The following is an 18,851-nucleotide window of genomic DNA, read 5'->3' as shown; positions in this document are numbered from 1 at the left end:
TACTACACAAGGTAGGAACATTGTAGAAAATGTGGAGAAGTTAGAAATAGTTCCCTATTGAAAACAAGTTAGTACACTTGGTATGAGTATTACCTTGTAAAATGGATTGCTTTTACTGCTAATTACAAGTTTAATTGCAATGTTTACATTTGTACTCATGTTTCCTTCCATGTATTGGTGCCTCAGGCAGGAATTTACTTACTGGGTTTTATACACTATCAAGACATACAATTAAACAAGTGAAAAAATGGCCAGTAATGTGTACAAATGATTTTCAAAGAGAAATTTTAGTATCTAAACCACTTCTTAGCAGTTTAATCTGGATGAGTACCTGAGTGTTATTTGGAACTGAGTGGGTGCACATTCAAACTAGGTTTCATATCAAGTGTCTATTCAATGCTGTACTTACTGTTCTGTAACTTTTTTTGATTCTTCTTCTTCTCTCTCCTTTACCTGAAGTGAATGTTCAATAGTTTTCAAGTTATTCTTCAATTGTATGACTTCCTCCTTCAGTTCTGTTTCTTGATCATTTAAATCTTGGATTTTTATTTCTGAATTCATACATTTCTTTTCAAGGTCTTTTACATTGCTTTCCATCTTTAAAATGATAGAGTCTTTTTCCTTAAGTATTTGTTCTAACCTGGCTGCATTGTCATCTTTAGCCCTATGAGACTCCAAGAGGCATTCAAGTTCTTTTATTTTCTCCTTGTGACTGGCACTTTGTTTCTCAAGTTGGGTAATTGCTCTTCTATCTTCAGCCCCACGTTTTTCAGACTCACAATTTTTTTCTTGTAATTGTTCTTGTAACTGATTAACAAGGTTCTCCTTTTCCTTTATGGACAAATTACTCTGATTTGTAATGTCTTCCAATTGTACTTTTAGTTGTTTGTTCTCACACTCAGCCTCACTGATGCTCTTTTGTAAATTTTCAACTTGTTGAAGGAGTTCTTGGATCTGATTACTTTTTTGGGAAGAGGCCTTAATAATTTGCTTGCACTCTTTCCAAATGCCTTCAATACTGCAATGGAAAGAGCTCTCTCGCCTGACATCTGCAATATTAGATGTTTGGCACTGTGTGTTTAAGGAATGCATCTGAATTTTCCCTGGTTTATCTTTTTGAGAATCTTCCAAAAAATCCTTTAGATTGACCAGATCAACATCTACAGTACAAGATTCTAAATCAAGTTTATGCAACTCGTCTATCTTTGTCTGCATTGCTTTTATTTGTGACACTTTGACTAAGATATTTTGACTAGAGGCTTCTACCTCTTTAGTCAGTTGTTTAATCTTCTCCTCTTGCTCTTTATTTATAGCTTTTCGTGTGTCTAATTCAGAAGCTATTTTCCTATAACTAGCCTGACACTGCTGGAGTTCCTCACTTAAACCAGCCCTTTCTTTTGAAGAAGATAGCTCCAGGCACAAGTTTGCCATCTGTCTACTGAACCCTTCTTTTTCCCTTTTTTCATTTGTAAGTTCTTCTTTAAGTATAGCTAATTGACAGTCAAGGTATTCACTTCTTTCCTGTAATGCTAGTATTTCTGCCTCTTTTTCTAAAATGTTTTGTTGCATTTCTTCAATTTTCTTTTGCTCTATTGCATCACCTTTACATGCACTTCTAATGGACCCTATAAAAAGAAAAATAAGTATCACTTTATTGCTCTTGAAAGCAAAAATGATATTAATAAATTATACATATCAAGAAGTAATTTTCAAAACTTTGTGGGAGATTTTGGCTGGTTTAGTAAACCTTAAATACTCACATTATGCAATACTTTGAAGTTTGGCCTTTAAAAGTGATCCCAAAACCTTGAAGCTACTTGTTTGAACAGTACTACAGATAGTATCTGCCTTAGACTTCCAGACAGGGTGTGCGTTATCTAGATTTTCAGTAAGCCAGAATATGAATGGCTTGACACGGATTTGTGCTCTGTTCAGGTTCCCAATCTGCTGCAGTGATGGTAAAACTTTGTGATGTCTATTGCGCAAAAAAACCTACCTGCCAGTCAACCATCCCCCATTCTACCTTAGCTGGTCCAACAATCTTACATCCTATAGATACACCCATCTGCCAGATGCAGAGAGAAACTAGGAGTTTGCTGGATTGTGTAAACTGTCCACAGCTCTGCCACAAGCAACAACTGTCTGCTGAATCTTTAAGTAAATGGCATCTAATGCCTTTCCACCATGTGCTGAAGGTTTGCTTTCCCAAATCTGCTTCTGATTTAACACAATGGCAGCTTAAGGGTTAGTAGAGAAGGTATCTTAGAAACTCAAATTTGTGTGCAGATGGAAGTAGAGAAAGGAGGCCAAAATAGTAAAACAGATTTCTGCACTGCCTTCCTCACACACGTATGAAGAAATATTCCTGAAGACAAAATGTTGAGAGTTTTGAGACCTCAAAAAACTTCAAGGGTACACACAGCTCTCAAAACACACACACAGACTAAGCTCCACCTTGAAAATATTTGTGTTTTTATTACACTAAGGCTGATTAACTCTAACAATGAGCAACTGCTACTCCCATTGATATCAGTTAGAATCACTTCTGAAAAAATTGGGAAAATTTTCTAGTGCAACCACACAATGCAGTGTTGGGGTGTAGTCCCCTGGTCAAATACATATGCTTATTGCAAATGTTAATTTATATTTAGAAATTGGCAGGGGAAAGTGTTTTTACAGAATATAAAATCAGTGTAGAAAATAGTGCAGTGTGCAAACACAGTAAGTTGGAGGTAGACTGCACAACTACCATTAGTGTACTTTGTAAATTTATAGCAGTACACCTTGAGGAGATACTTCTGAACTAGCATCAGTCTGTGTAGACACACACACGTGGAAGTAACTTTCATGTGCTAAGTTGAAGCAGCATTGATAAAGTGATGACTATTATGCATATCTATGGCAAATAATTCATTGACCCAAGACTGGTTTATTATAGAAGCCTTAATAACTTTAATAGGCCACCTTAAAAAAAAAAAAAAAAAAAAGTTTTTAGGGGTCTATTTCCTCCACCCCACCAAGAATTACTCCCGCAGGACAGACAGGATAAGCAAGCAATAGCTTTACTAACAGAAGTGTCATGGCTTTGGAGTCAGACCTCGCAAGCCAGCAGTGGATAGAAACCAGCATTAGAAACACTGGAAAGGGAAATGGCCAGTTTCCTGTTGAGACCCAGCACTCTTTCCTTGACTGGGCCCACGAATCAGACTTTTATATAAAAACCATCATCATGTATTCTCTATATTAAGTTATGTAATAAAATTATACTACTGATACAGAGAAAGGTGTATGTGGCTTATGTTCTCTGAATGGAATGGATAAAAGAAAAGGCATAGTCCGACACCCACAGTATTACTGTGACAGTTTTGTATGTTAGAGAAAGCCCTAGAATCAATTTCAAATATTTTAGGTGCTTTATAATTGACAGCTAAGATCATTTGGGGAACTTTGTTTATATTGCTGTAACAGGGTACATGACTTCCAACCTAGACAGCCAACCTGCATGAAGAGAATTTCTTCAGAATTTCTCATTTATTATAGGAAAGGCTGCAGGATAGTTAAAATTAAAATTTGTTTTTCACCTTAAATCTTTATTGCTAAAATTTACATTCTCTCTCTGTGAAAAGGTGATTTTTAAAGCAAAGTTTGAGGAAGATACAGTTGGCCATTTTTGAGTTATGTACTTAAGGAGAAGCAAAAGTTCTCCAAACACTTTTTTGAGACAGTCAACCAACTGACCTTTAAGATTTGACTGAGTGCTCTTTAAAGAGAGTACCCAAGACTAAGTTTTGTTTTGAAAAGTTTGCATTTCCTGACTGTACAACTGTAACAGTAGCATTAATGTACCACTTTGCATTCTATCTGGTTTCCTGTTCAATACTAAAAATTAGTATTTATAAAACTGTCATCAGGCATGAATACCAAGATTAAAGTAGGTATCAGATACAGTTTGCTATAGCAAGGGGCTTAATGTTCACTTAATTTTGTCATCACCTTCTCCCCTCTTGGCATTTACATGGGTTGCTCCATAAGGTGGTTCCATGCAGAGCCAAGGTTGGCCCTAACCAACATGTGTGAAGGTCTTCACAGGCATATCAGTTCCTTCTCGTCAGAGAAAGCAGATCAGCAGCTTGCTCACCTCCTATGCGCTAGACCTATGGAACTTATTACCACTCCTCCTTTGTTCAACATGGCCCTGAAGGGAGTGTCCTTCAACAGCTGTTACTTCTCAATCCCATGGTGGGGCGGGGCTACCTGCACCTCCATGTTTTGCTTCCCATTTTACCACCAGATAGCAGAGGCTAGGTAGCTCTAAATTTATCTCCACATGTTAACTGGGGAAGCCTTTAGATCCTTACTTGAGGGAAGGAAAGAGGAAAAGCCTCTAGGCTACCCCATTGCCTCCTTTCCTTGATTCTTGTTTGGGGTCAACATATTCCTATCTGCAATCCTCACTCAGGCTGCGTAGATGCTGCACCGATTATTTGAGGCCCCTTGGCTTGTAGAGAGGCATTTACATGATTCTTGACAGTCAGAGTCCAAGCAAGCTTAGGGAACAGGGGGATTTTAAAGCTGCAGCTACTGAACAGCTATGTAGATATTTGCCATACATGAGTTGAATGCCTACTTAATGCAGTTTCCAGCAGTAAAGAGATGTTTATGAGAAACACCAGATCCCAAAATGAATTTGAGTTTTACCGTTATCAGCTTTACATATTGTATATAGATTTTTACATGTCTCTATACACTGACCTAATGAAACATCTTGCACAGAAGTGTGTACAGCACCTACATACTATATGACAGAATAGATCATAGACCGCATTGACACTTCAGACAGTTTTAAAAAGAGCTTAGGCAGGAAAATGCTAAGGTTTAAGAAGGTTAACAGCAAGCTTGGCAGAAAAACAACAGTTAAACATGCCAGTTGTAGGTAAAGTCCACTCTAACAGAAATATCTTGACTACATCAGAATTTGCAAATGTATTAGCAGACATAGCAAAGGGGAAGCAAGACATCTAAAAGCAGTTTTTATTTTAAGATTTTAGAGGCAACACACAAGACAATGAAAATAAACAGTTACTTCCATTTAGCATTTAATGTTGCTGACTTTCTTCTCCTCAGACGATAAAGTTTACGAATTGCGAATTTTTGCTTTTGTTCTGGCATTGGAATCAGATTTTTTCGGAAGGCTCCCTGTTCGGCTGTGGTAGAAATGGTACCTTTCTTTGTAGGTGGCTCTTCCTCTTGGGTAGGCTTACTTTCAAAACAGCGTTTTCTTCCTACATCCAACACATGCTTCACACTTTCACTAGACTGAGTGCCTTCTATTGTCCCATTGCTGTTGTCCTTTGCCATTTGTCTTTTAATGGTAGTTACAGTGTTGTCCTATGTTTAAATAAAATTAATTACCACCTGCCATTATACAAAACAAGCAGCCAACATGTTACAAGCAATAAATAATCTCAATTTAATATGAAAACAAAAAATGAGACACAAAACCATATAACATCTTCCTACAAGGATTTTTGTTGAAAAAAAGTCAGCTATAGGTTGCCTTTTCTGTGGGCAATAAAGAGGTGTACAATGTTTCGGAGTACAGAACACAGCACAAAGGGGAAGAAAAGAAAAAGCACTAACAGATAATACACATGAATCAGAGGGATTATGTATTCCATTAAGAGAACAGTAATATGTGTCAAAAGCTACAGAAACCGTTGATTCCTTCAGAAAGCATTTGGGTGACTTTTACAAAAATGTTTTTACACTTTGTCATCTTCTCAAAAGTGAAAGTTCTTAGTAACAGTCTTAACCCTTCCTCCAATCAACAGTACTTGATGTACTTTCTAATTAGGTTAGAAGTGCCCATGATAAATATTAAGTCCAAAGGATAGTTTGGCAAATACTTTAATTTCTGCTATGTACTATAAATTTGACCAAATATTAAGACCAGGCTGGACAGAGAGTAGATATGTTGCCGTCTTATCTAAAAACGTCATGTGGTTATAGCACTTCTTCACACTATCATGTCATTAAATAAGACTGGTGGACAGACAGAGTTAAGGTTTGTTTTTTTAATAGCTCTATACCTGTAGATCAGTCAGGTGTGAAAGCATGGTATGGACAGTTCGCTTTGGGGAAATTAATTGGAGAATGAGAAAATGACAGGAGCCATATCTTGTGTAATCCTAAGAAGTTTTGAAGTATAGGTATAACTCTCAAAAGTGGTCACACTACTGAAAAACTGAAGTGCAGGAATAAGATGAGTCAGTGTTAATTTGCATCCCCTAATGTACTTTATGGAATAAATCAAAGTGTGGAACTTGTAGAAAAAGTGGATGCTTATACATAATATAGCTGCAAACATAAGCTCATTTTAACATGCACATTGTATTTCTCTGGAAGATTGTTTCAGGCTAGTTGACAATTAGTATGTGCATCAAAGTCCAGTAAGTCACTACCACCAATGTACTTATAGGCCCATACCATCCCAAAGGCTTTCAGTGGTTACAACCATTGTACATCGCTACTAAATCAGTCAACCATTTCAAAGGCAGGGAAGAAAAGAATGGTGGTGTAGAATGGGTAGCCAGGACCAATCTCATTCTGTATCTGAGTGGCGGGATGGTGATCAGGATACCTCTGGAATATCTGCTTCATCTCCAAACATTTCTGACCTCCTCTTCTCCTGCTTCCTTTACCTCCATGCCCCCACTGAAACTTGGCTCTCAGTGCAACAATGTCTCTATTACTGCTCCTTCTCTCCCACACCGTAATCAAAAAGAACGACAGTGATGGTGCTGGGGGCTGCTGCTTTCTCTCCATCTCTAACTCATTTCTTGCTATGTGCTTTTTTCCTCTGAATTGCTCACCAAAAAGTCTCCTTTAAATAATCTATTGCTCCCCCTCCTCCCAAAGCTTTATTTCTTCTTCATTTCAGTCTCCTATTTAGTCTGACTTTGATGATGTCATAACTCTAGCTTCCTGCCCACCACTTCTTTCCATCTTCAACTGTAGATTCATTCTCCTAAACAAAATGGCCACTCCACAGACCTATCCCTCGGCCATCTTGGCTAATAGCCATTGATGGACCTAACCTCCACGAATTTATGTAATTCTTTTTTGAAGCCAGTTATACTTTTAGCCTTCATAACATCCCCTGGCAACAAGTTCCACAAGTTGACTGTATGTTGTGTGAAGAAGTACTTCCTTTTGTTTTAAACTTATCACTTTCATTGGTTTGTGTGTGATGTGAAGGGGTAAATAACTTCACTACTCACTTTCTACAAACCATGTGTGATTTTATAGACCTCTATCATATCCCCTCTTTCTAAATGGAACAGTCCTAATCTTTTTAATCTCTCCTCATATGAAAAGCTCTTCCATTGTTGTACAGAAAAGGGCAACATTTTCCATTTCTAATACATCTTTTTTAGGATTGGGCAACCAGAACTGCACTCAGTATTCAAGATGTGGGCATACTATGGATTTATATAGTGGCATTAGGATATTTAGCATTGTATCTATCCCTTTCCTAATGGCTCTTAAAATTGTCAGCTTTTTTGACTGACGCTGCACATTGTGGATAATTCTTTGAAGACATCCGCTCAGTGACTCCAAGATCTCTTTCTGAGTGGTAACAGCTAATTTAGACCCCATCATTTTGTATGTGTAGTTAGGATTATGTTTTCCAATGTGCATTACTTTGCATTTATCAACACTGAATATCATCTGCCATTGTGTTGCCCAATCACTCAGTTTTGTGAGAACCCTTTGTAAGTTGAAAACAGACTGCGAAGAGTTAACTATCTTGAGTTAAAAAAAATTTGTCTGCAAACATTGCCACCTCACTGTTTGCCCCTCTTTCTCCAGTCTTTTTATGAATATGTTGAATTGCAGTGGTCCCACTACAGATCCTTGGGGGGACACCACTATTTACCTCTCCATTCTGAGAGCTAATCATTTATTCCTACACCATTTCCCATCTTTTAACCAGTTATTACAAGCATTAAAAAAAAAAAAAAAAAGAGTCAAATTAAGTTTTGTACATTTTAAGAAATGAAGAGCCGAAAACTTACATAGTCCTTTACTGTAGTTTCTAAATGGGATATTAAGTCCTGTAGTCTACTTATAACATCATCTTTTTGCTCCACAATGTGCATTAGCTCTTGAATCCGTTTATTCTGTGTCGTCATTTTCTTCAAGAAGAGAAAAGTTACATTTTTACTAGGTTTTAGATAACAGGAATCCATTGCAACTAGGGCTGTCGATTAATCACAGTTAACTCACGCGATTAATTCAAAATTAATTTCGATTAATTGCAGTTTTTAAATCACACCATTAAACAATAGAATACCAATTGAAATTTATTAAAGATTTTGGATGTTTTTCTACATTTTCATATATACATTGTATTCTGCGTAGTAACTGAAATCAAAGTATATATTATTATTACAAATATTTGCACTGTTAGATAGTATTTTTCAATTCACTTCAAACAAGTACCATCTTTGTCGTGAAAGTGCAACTTACAAATGTAGATTTGTGTTACATAACTGCACTCAAAAACTAAACAATGTAAAAACTTCAGAGCCTACAAGTTCACTCAGCCCTACTTCTTCTTCAGCCAATTGCTAAGACAAACAAGTTTGTTTCAATTTACAGGAGATAATGCTGCCCTGTTATTTAAAGTGTCGACAGAAACTGAGAACAGGCATTTGCATGTAGGGTGACCAGACGTCCCGATTTTATCGGGAGTGTCCCGATATTTCCTTGTTTGTCCCGCGTCCCGACCGACATGCGGTCGGGACACTGGACAAACAAGGAAATGCCCCGGAGCCTAGAGCCCGGAAGTGCTCGCACCCCCCCCCCCCGCCCCGACTCCGCCCCCTCCTCCCCCGATTGGCTCCCTCCCCGAATCCCCGCCTCTTCCCCGGGCTCACCATTCCCCCTCCCTCCACAAGCGCTGGAGGGAGGCCCGGGAGACGCAGGGGAAGCGCGGGGCCGGGGTGAGTAACAGTCCGGCCTGGCCCCGAGCAGGCAGGACTCAGTTGGGTGGTTGGGAGAGGAGGGGGGCGACCCGCGGGGCCAGGCGGTGGCTTTTGTTGTCCCCCCGGGCAGTGGGACTCGGTAGCAGCCGCTGCTGCAGCTCCCACTGCCGCGGGGGAGGAAGCGGCCATGGCGCTCCGCGGCTGCGGCGCCTCCGAACCCCCCGAGCTGGGGCCTGCTGCGGGGACCCAGCAGCGCGTACGCTGGGCCCAGCCCCTGGCCAGTCGTGTCTGGGCTGCCCAGCTGGTGCAATCCCGCAGCGGCCCCGGGGCGGAGGCATCGGCAGCCCAGCCCCGTTCGTTCCCCTGCGGGACGGGGGGGCTGGGGCCTGCTGCCCCCACTCCGGGCCGCCGCGGGATAGCATCAGCTGGGCAGCAGCCCAGACGTGACTGGCCAGGGGCTGGGCGCGTGCAGCGTGCGCGCTACTGGGTCCCCGCAGCAGGCCCCGGCTCGGGGGGTTCGGGGGCGCCAGAGCTGCAGCCGCGGAGCGCCATGGCCGCTTCCTCCCCCGCAGCAGTGGGAGCTGCAGCAGCGGCTGCTCCCGAGTCCCGCTGGCCGGGGGTGAGAACAGCCGCCGCCTGGCCCTGCGGGCCGCCCCCCTCCTCGCCCTACCACCCAACTGAGTCCTGCCTGCTCGGGGCCAGGCCGGACTGTTACTCACCCCGGCCCCGCGCTTCCCCTGAGTCTCCCGGGCCTCCCTCCAGCGCTTGCGGAGGAAGGGTTTTTTTTTTTTTTTTTTGGCCCCGCCCCCCGCCACGCATCCCAATATTTGTCTTGGGTGATCTGGTCACCCTATTTGCATGGCATTTTTGTAGCTGATATTGCAAGATGTGTGTGTGTCAGATACGCTAAACATTCATATGCTCCTTCATGCTTCAGCCACCATTCCAGAGGACATGCTTCCTGACGCTCGTTAAAAATATAATGTGTTAACTAAATTTGTGACAACTCCTTGGGGGAGAATTATAGGTCTCCAGCTCTGTTTTTCCCGCCGTCTGCCATATATTTCATGTTATAGCAGTCTCGGATGATGACCCAGAACATGTTGTTCAGTTTAAGAACACTTTCACTGCAGATTTGACAAAAATGCAAAGAAGGTACCAATGTGTGATTTCTAAAGGATAGCTATAGCACTCGACCCAAGGTTTAAGAATCTGAACTGCCTTCCAAAATCTGAGAGGGACGAGGTGTGAAGCATGCTTTCAGAAGTCTTAAAAGAGCAACACTCCGATGTGGAAATTACAGAACCTGAACCACTAAAAAAGAAAAATCAACATTCTGCTGGTGGCATCTGACTCAAATAATGAAAATGAAAGGACAGTTTCCTGTTCCATAACTGGCATTCTTCGAGATGTGTTGCTCCTGTCTATTCCACAGTAGGTGTGTGTGCTCACCATGTGCACTGGTACCAGAAGTTTTTCCCTTAGCAGTACCCGTACTGGGGGAGCACCACGGCGACCCCTGGAGTGGCGCCTCTATATTGTGCTATAAGGGGAGCCATGGGTTCCCCCCACCCTCGGTTCCTTCTTGCCGGACAACTCCGACAGAAGAGAAGGAGGGCAGGGTGTGGAATAGACAGGAGCAACACATCTCTAAGAACGCCAGTTACGGAACAGGTAACTGTCCTTTCTTCGAGTGATTGCTCCTGTGTATTCTACAGTAGGTGATTCCAAGCAATATCTGTTGGAGGTGGGTAGGAGTTCACGATGATTCGGGACGAAGTACCGCCCTGCCAAACCCGGTGTCATCCCTAGACTGGGAGATGATCGCGTAATGCGAAGTAAATGTGAGAACTGAGGCCCAAGTGGCCACCCCACAAATGTCCTGGATGGGGACATGGGCGATGTAGGCAGCTGATGAGGCCTGAGCCCTCGTAGAGTGTGCCCTGACGATCAGTGGCGGGGAAATCCCTGCCAGATCATAGCACGTGCGTATGCACGAGGTGACCCAGCGGGAAAGTCGCTGGGTGGAGATAAGTTGCCCCTTTGCCCGCTCGGCCGAGGCAATAAAGAGTTGAGAGGATTTCCGAAACTGCTTAGTCTGATCCAGTTAAAAAGCCAACGCCCTACGCACATCGAGCGTGTGGAGGCGGCGTTCCTCATTAGAGGAGAAGTGGGGTTTAGAGCAGAGCATGGGGAGAAAGATGCTCTGCTCCATATGGAAGGCAGAGACCACCTTCGAGAGGAATGCCGGGTGTGGGCGGAGCTGGACTTTACCCCTATGGAAAACCATATAGGGAGGTTCTGAGGTTAAGGCCCTGAGCTCCGAGACACGTTGGGCCGACGTGATCTCCACGAGGAAGGCCACCTTCTACGAGAGCTGCGACCAGGAACACATGGCCAGGGATTCAAAGGGGGGGCCCGTGAGACGGGACAAGAGCAGGTTGAGGTCCCATTGCGGCACGGGGAGCCTAGCGTACGGGAACAAACGGTCAAGGCACTTCAGGAAACGGGAAGTCATCTAGTGGGAGAAGACCGAGTGGCCTTGCACCCGCAGGTGAAAGGCCGATATTGCCGCCAGGTGCAACCTGACTGAGGCAGGTGCCAGTCCCTGGGCCCTAAGGGATAAGAGGTAGTCCAGGATAAACTGGAGAGGTGTGGCGGAGGGGGAGACTCCCCGCTCACTCACCCACCTGGCAAACCTGGATCACTTTGCCACGTACGTCTGACGCGTGGATGGCTTCCTGCTTTCCAGGAGGACTCGCCTTACCTGCTCTGAACACCTATTCTCCTCCTCATTCAGCCACGGAGCAACCATGGTTAGGTGAAGCGCGGCCAGATTGGGATGGAGGAGGCGCCCCCTGTCCTGGGAGAGAAGGTCTGGGCGGAGCAGTAGCGCCCTCGGGGGGGGGGGCCCACCAAGAGGCATAGGAGGGGCCTGTACCAGTGCTGGCGGGCCCACGCCAGGGCTCTGAGAATGACTCTCGCCTTGTCCGCTTTCTCTTTCTAAAGGACCTTGGCGATGAGGGGGAACGGGGGAAAGGCATAGAGGAGCTGGCCCAAGCAGCTCAGGAGGAACATGTAGGAGATCGCGCATTCCCCCACCCCTCCCCTGAAGCAGAACCGGGGGCAATGCCAGTTCTGGCGGGTTGCAAACAGGTCGATCTGGGGAGCTCCCCACTCTTGGAAGAGCCGGTGAGTGACCTCCGAGTGGAGCGACCACTCTTACTTGGGGGAGAAGACCCTGCTGAGGCAGTCCGCTTGCGTATTGCGGACGCCCGGGAGGTGAGCCGCCCTCAGGGAGATATCGTGGGCTATACAGAACTCCCATAGGTTCAGGGCTTCCTGGCAGAGGGCTAGGGAGCGAGTCCCGCCTTGCCTGTTGATATAGTACATGGCAGCGGTGTTGTCCGTGAGGACTCTGACCACCCTGCCACCCTGCATGAGGAAAGCCACGCACGCCAATGGTACCGCCCTGAGCTCCTTGACATTTATGTGAAGGATCAAGTCCAGGGTCCACCAAGTTCCCTGGGTTTGCGAATCCCCCGGGTGGGCTCCCCAGCCGAGGTCCGAAGCATCGGACATCAGGTCTATGGACGGGTTGGCTTCCCTGAAGGGAACCCTTTGCAGCATATTGCTCGGGCAGGACGACCATAGGAGGGAAGCCGGTATCGGGGACGGAACCATGAGGACCTTGGGAGAACTGGGAGGCCAGCCATATCTGGAGAGGCCTCATATGGAGTCTGGTATGGCAGATCACGTAAGCGCACACCGCCATGTGTCCCAGAATCCAAAGACACGCCCTCACCATGGTCACTGGGAAGGCCATGACCGAGGCGATGAGATCCCTTAGGGTCTTGAACCTGTCCAGGGGAAAAGAAGCTGTGGCCCTCAAGGAGTCCAGCAGGGCTACAATGAACTCTATGCACTGAACGGGCACCAATATTGATTTGGTCTCGTTCACGACAAGGCCTAGATCAGTGCATGTCAACAGGAGCAGCTCCACGTGGGACTCCATTTTGAAACGAGACTCTCCCTTGAGGAGCCAGTTGTCCGGGTAAGGGAAGATTTGTACCCCCTCCCGCCTGAGGTAGGCCGCCACCACGGACATACGTTTTGTGAAAACTCTGGGAGCCATGGATAGGCCAAAAGGGGAGGACCGCAAATTGGTAATGGTCCATCCCTACCATGAATCGGAGGAAGCACCTGTGCCCCTCGAAAATATGGACGTGAAAATACACGTCCTGAAGGCCCAGGGCCATGTACCAGTCCCCCGGGTCCAGGGAGGGGATAATAGAAGCCAGGGACACCACGTGGAACTTGGAACGGGTTAGGAACCTGATCAGGTCGCGCAGGTCCAGAATGGCCCCGAGACCCCCTTTCGCCTTCGGGATCAGGAAGTATCGGGAGTAGAACCCTTTGCCCTGGAACGGAACCGGTACCCTTTCCACCGCCCTCAGGACGCAGGAGGCAGACATGGTCCGGGTCCCCGGGGCCATCACGGAGGGCGGGTGATTTGGCGGGGGTGAGGTGAACTGCAACACGTAGCCCTTGGAAATGGTACTGAAGACCCACTGGTCCAAAGTTATGCGGGACCACGCCCTGAGGAAGGCAGACAATCTGTTGCAGAACACAAAATTTATTAAATCGGGGGAGGTCTTCCTGGCAACAGGCCCGGTGCCTCCCTGCAAATAGTCAAAACCGCCTCTTTCCCTGCCTCTTGCCCTTAGAGGGTCCAGGCTGAGGGGCAGAGCCGGACTGCCGCTGAGACAGACGCTTCTGGTCTCTGGGTCTTTTGTACGGGGGCTCATATCTGCTCCTCGCAGGTTGAGCCGCCAGAAGTGATTTGGCCTTGTCCTTAGCCGGAAGGACAGAGGCCCAAGGTCTGCAAGGTGGTGTGGGAAGCTTTCATCCCATGCAGCCTGACAGTCTGCTCCGCAAAGAGTGCCTTGCCATTGAATGAGAGGTCCTCCATCAGAGATTGGGCCTCCGTCGACAGCCTGGACAACAGGCGCCACAACGCCCTGCGCATGGCGATTGCGGAAGCCATAGAGCTGGCCGCCATGTCAGCAGCATCTGACACCACTTGCAGGGCCGCTTTAGCCGCCGACTACCTCTCTTCCACCAAAGCCTTGAAGTCCTTCCTGTCCCGGTCCGGGAGGAGTGGCTCAAATTTAGGCAGTGACTCCCACAGGTTGAAGTCTTATCTGCTCAGTAAGGCCTGATGGTTGGCTACCCGAAGCTGGAAACTAGCCAACGAATAAAATTTTCTGCCAAAGGAGTCCAGTCTCCTGGTGTCTGTTTTTGGGGGTGGGCGTGGGCTGGCCCTGACGCTCTCTGTGGTTTACCAATTCCACTACGAGCGAGTTGGGTGCCAGGTGGGAATAAAGATATTTGTGGTTCTTCGCTGGCACAAAGTATTTCCTCCTGGCCTTCTTGGAGATTGGGGCCAAGGAGGCGGGAATTTGCCACAGTGAGTTTGAAATGTTGACAATATCTTGGTGCAGAGAGGCAGGGCCATGCGGCCCGGTGCCGAGGGAGACAGGACGTTAAAGAGGGAAATCAGAAGGACGCTCCATCTCCTCTGCCTGCAGCTGGGGGTTGGATGCCACCTGCTTTAGCAGGTCCTGGTGCGCCTTGAAGTCCTCCTGCAGGATCGATGGCGGAGGCACCGCTATGGTGTCGTCCGGTGCTAGGGAGAGGGCCCGCACGGAGCCGGGCGCCTCGGTTGGTGCCAGGGCGTCGAGACAGAGATCAGAGTCCTGGCGTGGGCCCGCCCACTCGTGACCTGCCGACTTGTGCCGTGGGCAGCTGCAGGAGGCCGATGGAACCTGGGACACTCGGCGACCGAACGGGCCTCCATTTGGGCTGGCACCTATGGCCGCGGTGCCCACTGGCACCACTGTCCTTGCCATAGTGTCCCCTGCCATTGGCTCGGCTGAGTGCGCGATAGCAGTATGTGTCCCGGCAGAACGGCGTGGACCGAGGATGGGTGGACGGGTGCCGAGGTTGCCGAAGAACGCTTGGTGCCCCGGGAGTGGTAGGAGCAGTGCCTGTGACGTGGTCTCCCTCGGGACGGGGATCTCGACGTTGAGGAGCGGTATCCATGCGACGAACTGCTTCGGTACCCGTGACGGCGACGCGAAGCCCGGTGCCCTGATGCCGAGGTACCCCGTGGGGAGCCTCTGGCGTGATGTCTAGTCGAGTGGGAACTGGAACAGGAACACCGACGTCTGTCCCATCGAGAGCGGCTCCGTACCCACGCCTCGCAGGTGAGCATTCCTGGTGCCTAAGCTCTCTCGGTGCCTAAGCTCGCTGGCAGGCGGCGTAGAGGGTCCCCGCAACTCCCGTCCCAATGGTGGCTCGGATGGTCTGGCTGGCATCGAGGGTGGCCAGGAGCTGTCAGAAGAGCGGCCGCTGCACGCCGAGCGGTGCGGGGAGCGATCCTCGGAGTGGGAACCGCGGCTGCCCGGAGAGGTCTGGTGGGCACCCAAAGGCGTCGATGGCATCCGTACCGGTGGGGATGCCTGGGTTGACGGTATTGGGCTGCTCCGCTCCACGCGAGTTGGAGCTCTTGAGCCCAGGGATCGAGGGCTGCCCAGCGCGGGACCAACCTTCCCTTGCTTTTTGAGGGGAGAGCGGCGCCGACTGGTCAAAGGGGCCTCGCTACGTACCAACGATGCGGCGGCCGGCGCAGAGTCCGATCTGCGTACCGGCCTTGGGGCCAGCACCGACTCGATTAGGAGAGCTCGAAGTCTAAAGTCTCTCTCCTCCTTGGTCCTTGGCTTGAATGACCTGCAGCTCCTGCAACGGTCACTAATGCGAGTCCCACCCAGGCAGCGGACACACTCCGTGTGAGGGTCGCTCCTGGGCATAGACCGGCAACAAGAGTCGCATGACTTGAAGCCTGGGGCACGGGGCATGCCTCGAGCCAACTCTAACAATTGAAGAACGATCCACGAATGGTACCACCAAGATCGAGAAGAAGGACTGCAGCAAAGCTGGAGCACAAAGTTCCGACTACCTTCACTGGTGGCAAGAAGGAACTGAGGGTGGGGGGAGCTGTGAATCCCCTTATAGCGCGATATACAGCATGCACACCTACTGTGGAATACACAGGAGCAATCACTCGAAGAAGAACATGAGTTAATCCGCACTGCTTTGGATTGTTATCGAGCAGAACCAGGTCATCAGCATGGAGGCATGTCCCCTGGAATGGTGGTTGAAGACTGAAGGGACATATGAATCTTCAGCGCATCTAGCACATCAATATCTTGCGACGCTAGCTACAACAGTGCCATGAGAACGTCTGCTCTCATTTTCAGGTGACATTATAAACAAAAAGCGAGCAGCATTATCTCTTGAAAATGTAAACAAATTTGTTTGTCTGAGCAATTGGCTGAACAAAAAGTAGGACTGAGTGGCCCTGTAGGCTCTAAAAAATGTTATGCAGTTTTTTTGTACATAATTCTATATTTGTACGTTCAACTTTCATGATAAAGAGATTGCACTACAGTACTTGTATTAGGTGAACTGAAAAATACTATTTCTTTTGTTTTTTACAGTGCAAATACTTGTAATCAAAAATATAAAGTGATCACTGTACACTTTGTATTCTGTGTTGTAATTGAAATCAATATATTTGAAAATATAGAAAACATCCAAAAATATTTATATAAGTAGTATTCTATTATTGTCTAACGGTGCAATAATTTTTTTAATTGCTTGATAGCCCTAATTGTAACATGACTCCAAATCTTTTGCACTCAAAACACGCAATGAGAAACAAACCATAATAGTGCTAGGTCTATTCAGTTAAGCACACTATGAAATCAGACATTAAGCTATTGTAATTTTGTTTGAATAATTAAAGCAGATGTTCGTTTCAGTGAATTTATTTCTCTTAAAAGAAAAAAAAAAGGAGTTACCTCAGTAGCTTCTTCAAGTTGTTGAGCAGATTCACTTAATTTAATCACTTGCATTTCAAGCTCTGTAATCAAATAGAGAAATTGGTTTGCATTACATAGATTGCAAACTAGTAGTTCATTCAGTAAGTTGGAAAAGTCTTTCTATAATAAGGTTTTAGTCATTTGCCAATAATTGAGATAAACTGGGGGGAATAGTCTCAGTGTGATTTAGCAATCTAAAATATTTTTTGATTTTAGAAAGAATAATTTAAATAGTTTGGAAAAATAAATGCATACATTTCAACCAAAACGATCCAATAATTGCACTTTAAGCAAAAGGGTGGCTTCTTCCTGTAAGCCTGCTCACTGAGCCCTGCTCAAAGCAATAACTTTAATATCAGAAGTACTTGTGGCACCTTAGAGACTAACAAATTTATTAGAGCATAAGCTTTCGTGGACTACAGCCCACTTCTTCGGATGCATAGTGGGCTGTAGTCCACGAAAGCTTATGCTCTAATAAATTTGTTAGTCTCTAAGGTGCCACAAGTACTCCTGTTCTTTTTGCAGATACAGACTAACACGGCTGCTACTCTGAAACCTTTAATATCAGAGACCTTAATACATTAATGAGGATTGTAATTTTTTCACTCTCCAATGTAGGAAAGCTACCCCTCCGCCATGAAAAAGGCCACCAAACCCACAAGGGGTTAAGTGAATGAAATCCAGATGTATGTGTCTCTCACATACACGCCTTTCAGTTCTGGAAATAGGACCCAATAATAGAGTGTGGAGTCAGCTTAGATAAGCCCACTTGTGTCCTGAGATACTGATTCGCTTGCTTATTTGTTTTTCCAGCCCCTAACCTGTTAGGAAAGTTTCAATAATACCAAGTGTGCTGAAAATACATTACTAATGCTGATGCAAGCTAGACAGGAATGAAGGTTTTTGTTGCCCTCCCCCCCACCCTTTTTTTTTTTTTTTTTTTTTTTAAAAGGACAAAGTTACAGATTTCCTCTATTTTGATGCAACCAACAGGAGCACAAACTCCTTCACAAGCAGAGATTTTAGGGTAGATATCTGAATCCACAGTTTTAAAATGTTGTAAGAGAAAGAACCACCTCAATATTAAAACCAACATCTTTTCACCCTCTTCCTCACAGTTCAGCTTTTTTGTCTTGATTATTCAGGTTGACTAACCAATGGAAAGGTTTTTATAAAACTTCTCCAATCTCCTCCCTCCTTAGAGCGGTTCCATTTCTTTATTAAGTTTAAAACGTAGTCGTTTTGGTTTTTAATGTTTAGTGCCTCTGCAGAGTGAGCCTATTGGAAAAAAATGCTATTCTATGTTGATCAGAGAGTCCTCTTGGTGCTCATTGCAAGATTTAGAATTTACAGTAGTTGGACGTAAATGTAGAAAGTCCTCCTGAAAGTGCTGAGTGTTACTGGGAAGGCGAGTCATATGTAAGCACGGATGTGACGCTCCATATTCTTTATAGACATATACGGATTGTATAAATATGGCATAATTAAGATACATGAGCTGTCTTCCATAAAATATAAGGTATCATTGGAAAGGTTATGATTTACTGGATGTGATTCTCCTATTTGTCTGCATGTATCATTTCTGTATCTGGAGTTAGGAATATTGACTATGTAACAATTACAACTGTGGTTATACTTTGAGACGCCCACCAGACAGTAAGCAAAGAGCCTTAATAGGCCATTAGGAAAAAGACAATGAGTCTTCAAAGATGTGGATCCCCCATCTTCCAGGATTTACTTCCTGTGGACACTGCAAATAAACCTGTTTTCATGGTTGCTTTGACACTGCAAGGTCAGGTGATAATGTCACCTGGTAAAAAGTACCACCTTGAACACTGCTTGTACTTTTCCACTAGAAACAAAGGCTTCCCGCCTTATGTAAATTCTATTTAAGGCTGAAGAGTAAGGCAAACAG

General features: G+C 45.7%; 1 protein-coding gene across 3 annotated transcripts in view; it reads right to left on the bottom strand.

The window, feature by feature from the left end:
* KIF20B (kinesin family member 20B) overlaps positions 1-18,851 on the bottom strand; it is an 89,126-nt gene that overhangs the window by 34,227 nt on the left and 36,048 nt on the right. For all 3 annotated transcript variants that reach the window (XM_008170578.3, XM_065553519.1, XM_024107287.3), the window contains exons 17-20: positions 16,916-16,977; positions 8,079-8,198; positions 5,223-5,388; positions 410-1,625 (exon numbers count right to left, since the gene is read on the bottom strand). In XM_008170578.3, the coding sequence (XP_008168800.2) occupies positions 410-1,625; positions 5,223-5,388; positions 8,079-8,198; positions 16,916-16,977 (1,564 nt within the window). The remainder of the gene's footprint in view (positions 1-409; positions 1,626-5,222; positions 5,389-8,078; positions 8,199-16,915; positions 16,978-18,851) is intronic.

The sequence above is a fragment of the Chrysemys picta genome, chromosome 7 (genome assembly GCF_011386835.1).
Source record: "Chrysemys picta bellii isolate R12L10 chromosome 7, ASM1138683v2, whole genome shotgun sequence".
Taxonomy (NCBI): domain Eukaryota; kingdom Metazoa; phylum Chordata; order Testudines; family Emydidae; genus Chrysemys; species Chrysemys picta.
Note: the sequence above shows the minus strand (reverse complement) of the source record. Positions and strands in the feature narration are given on the sequence as shown.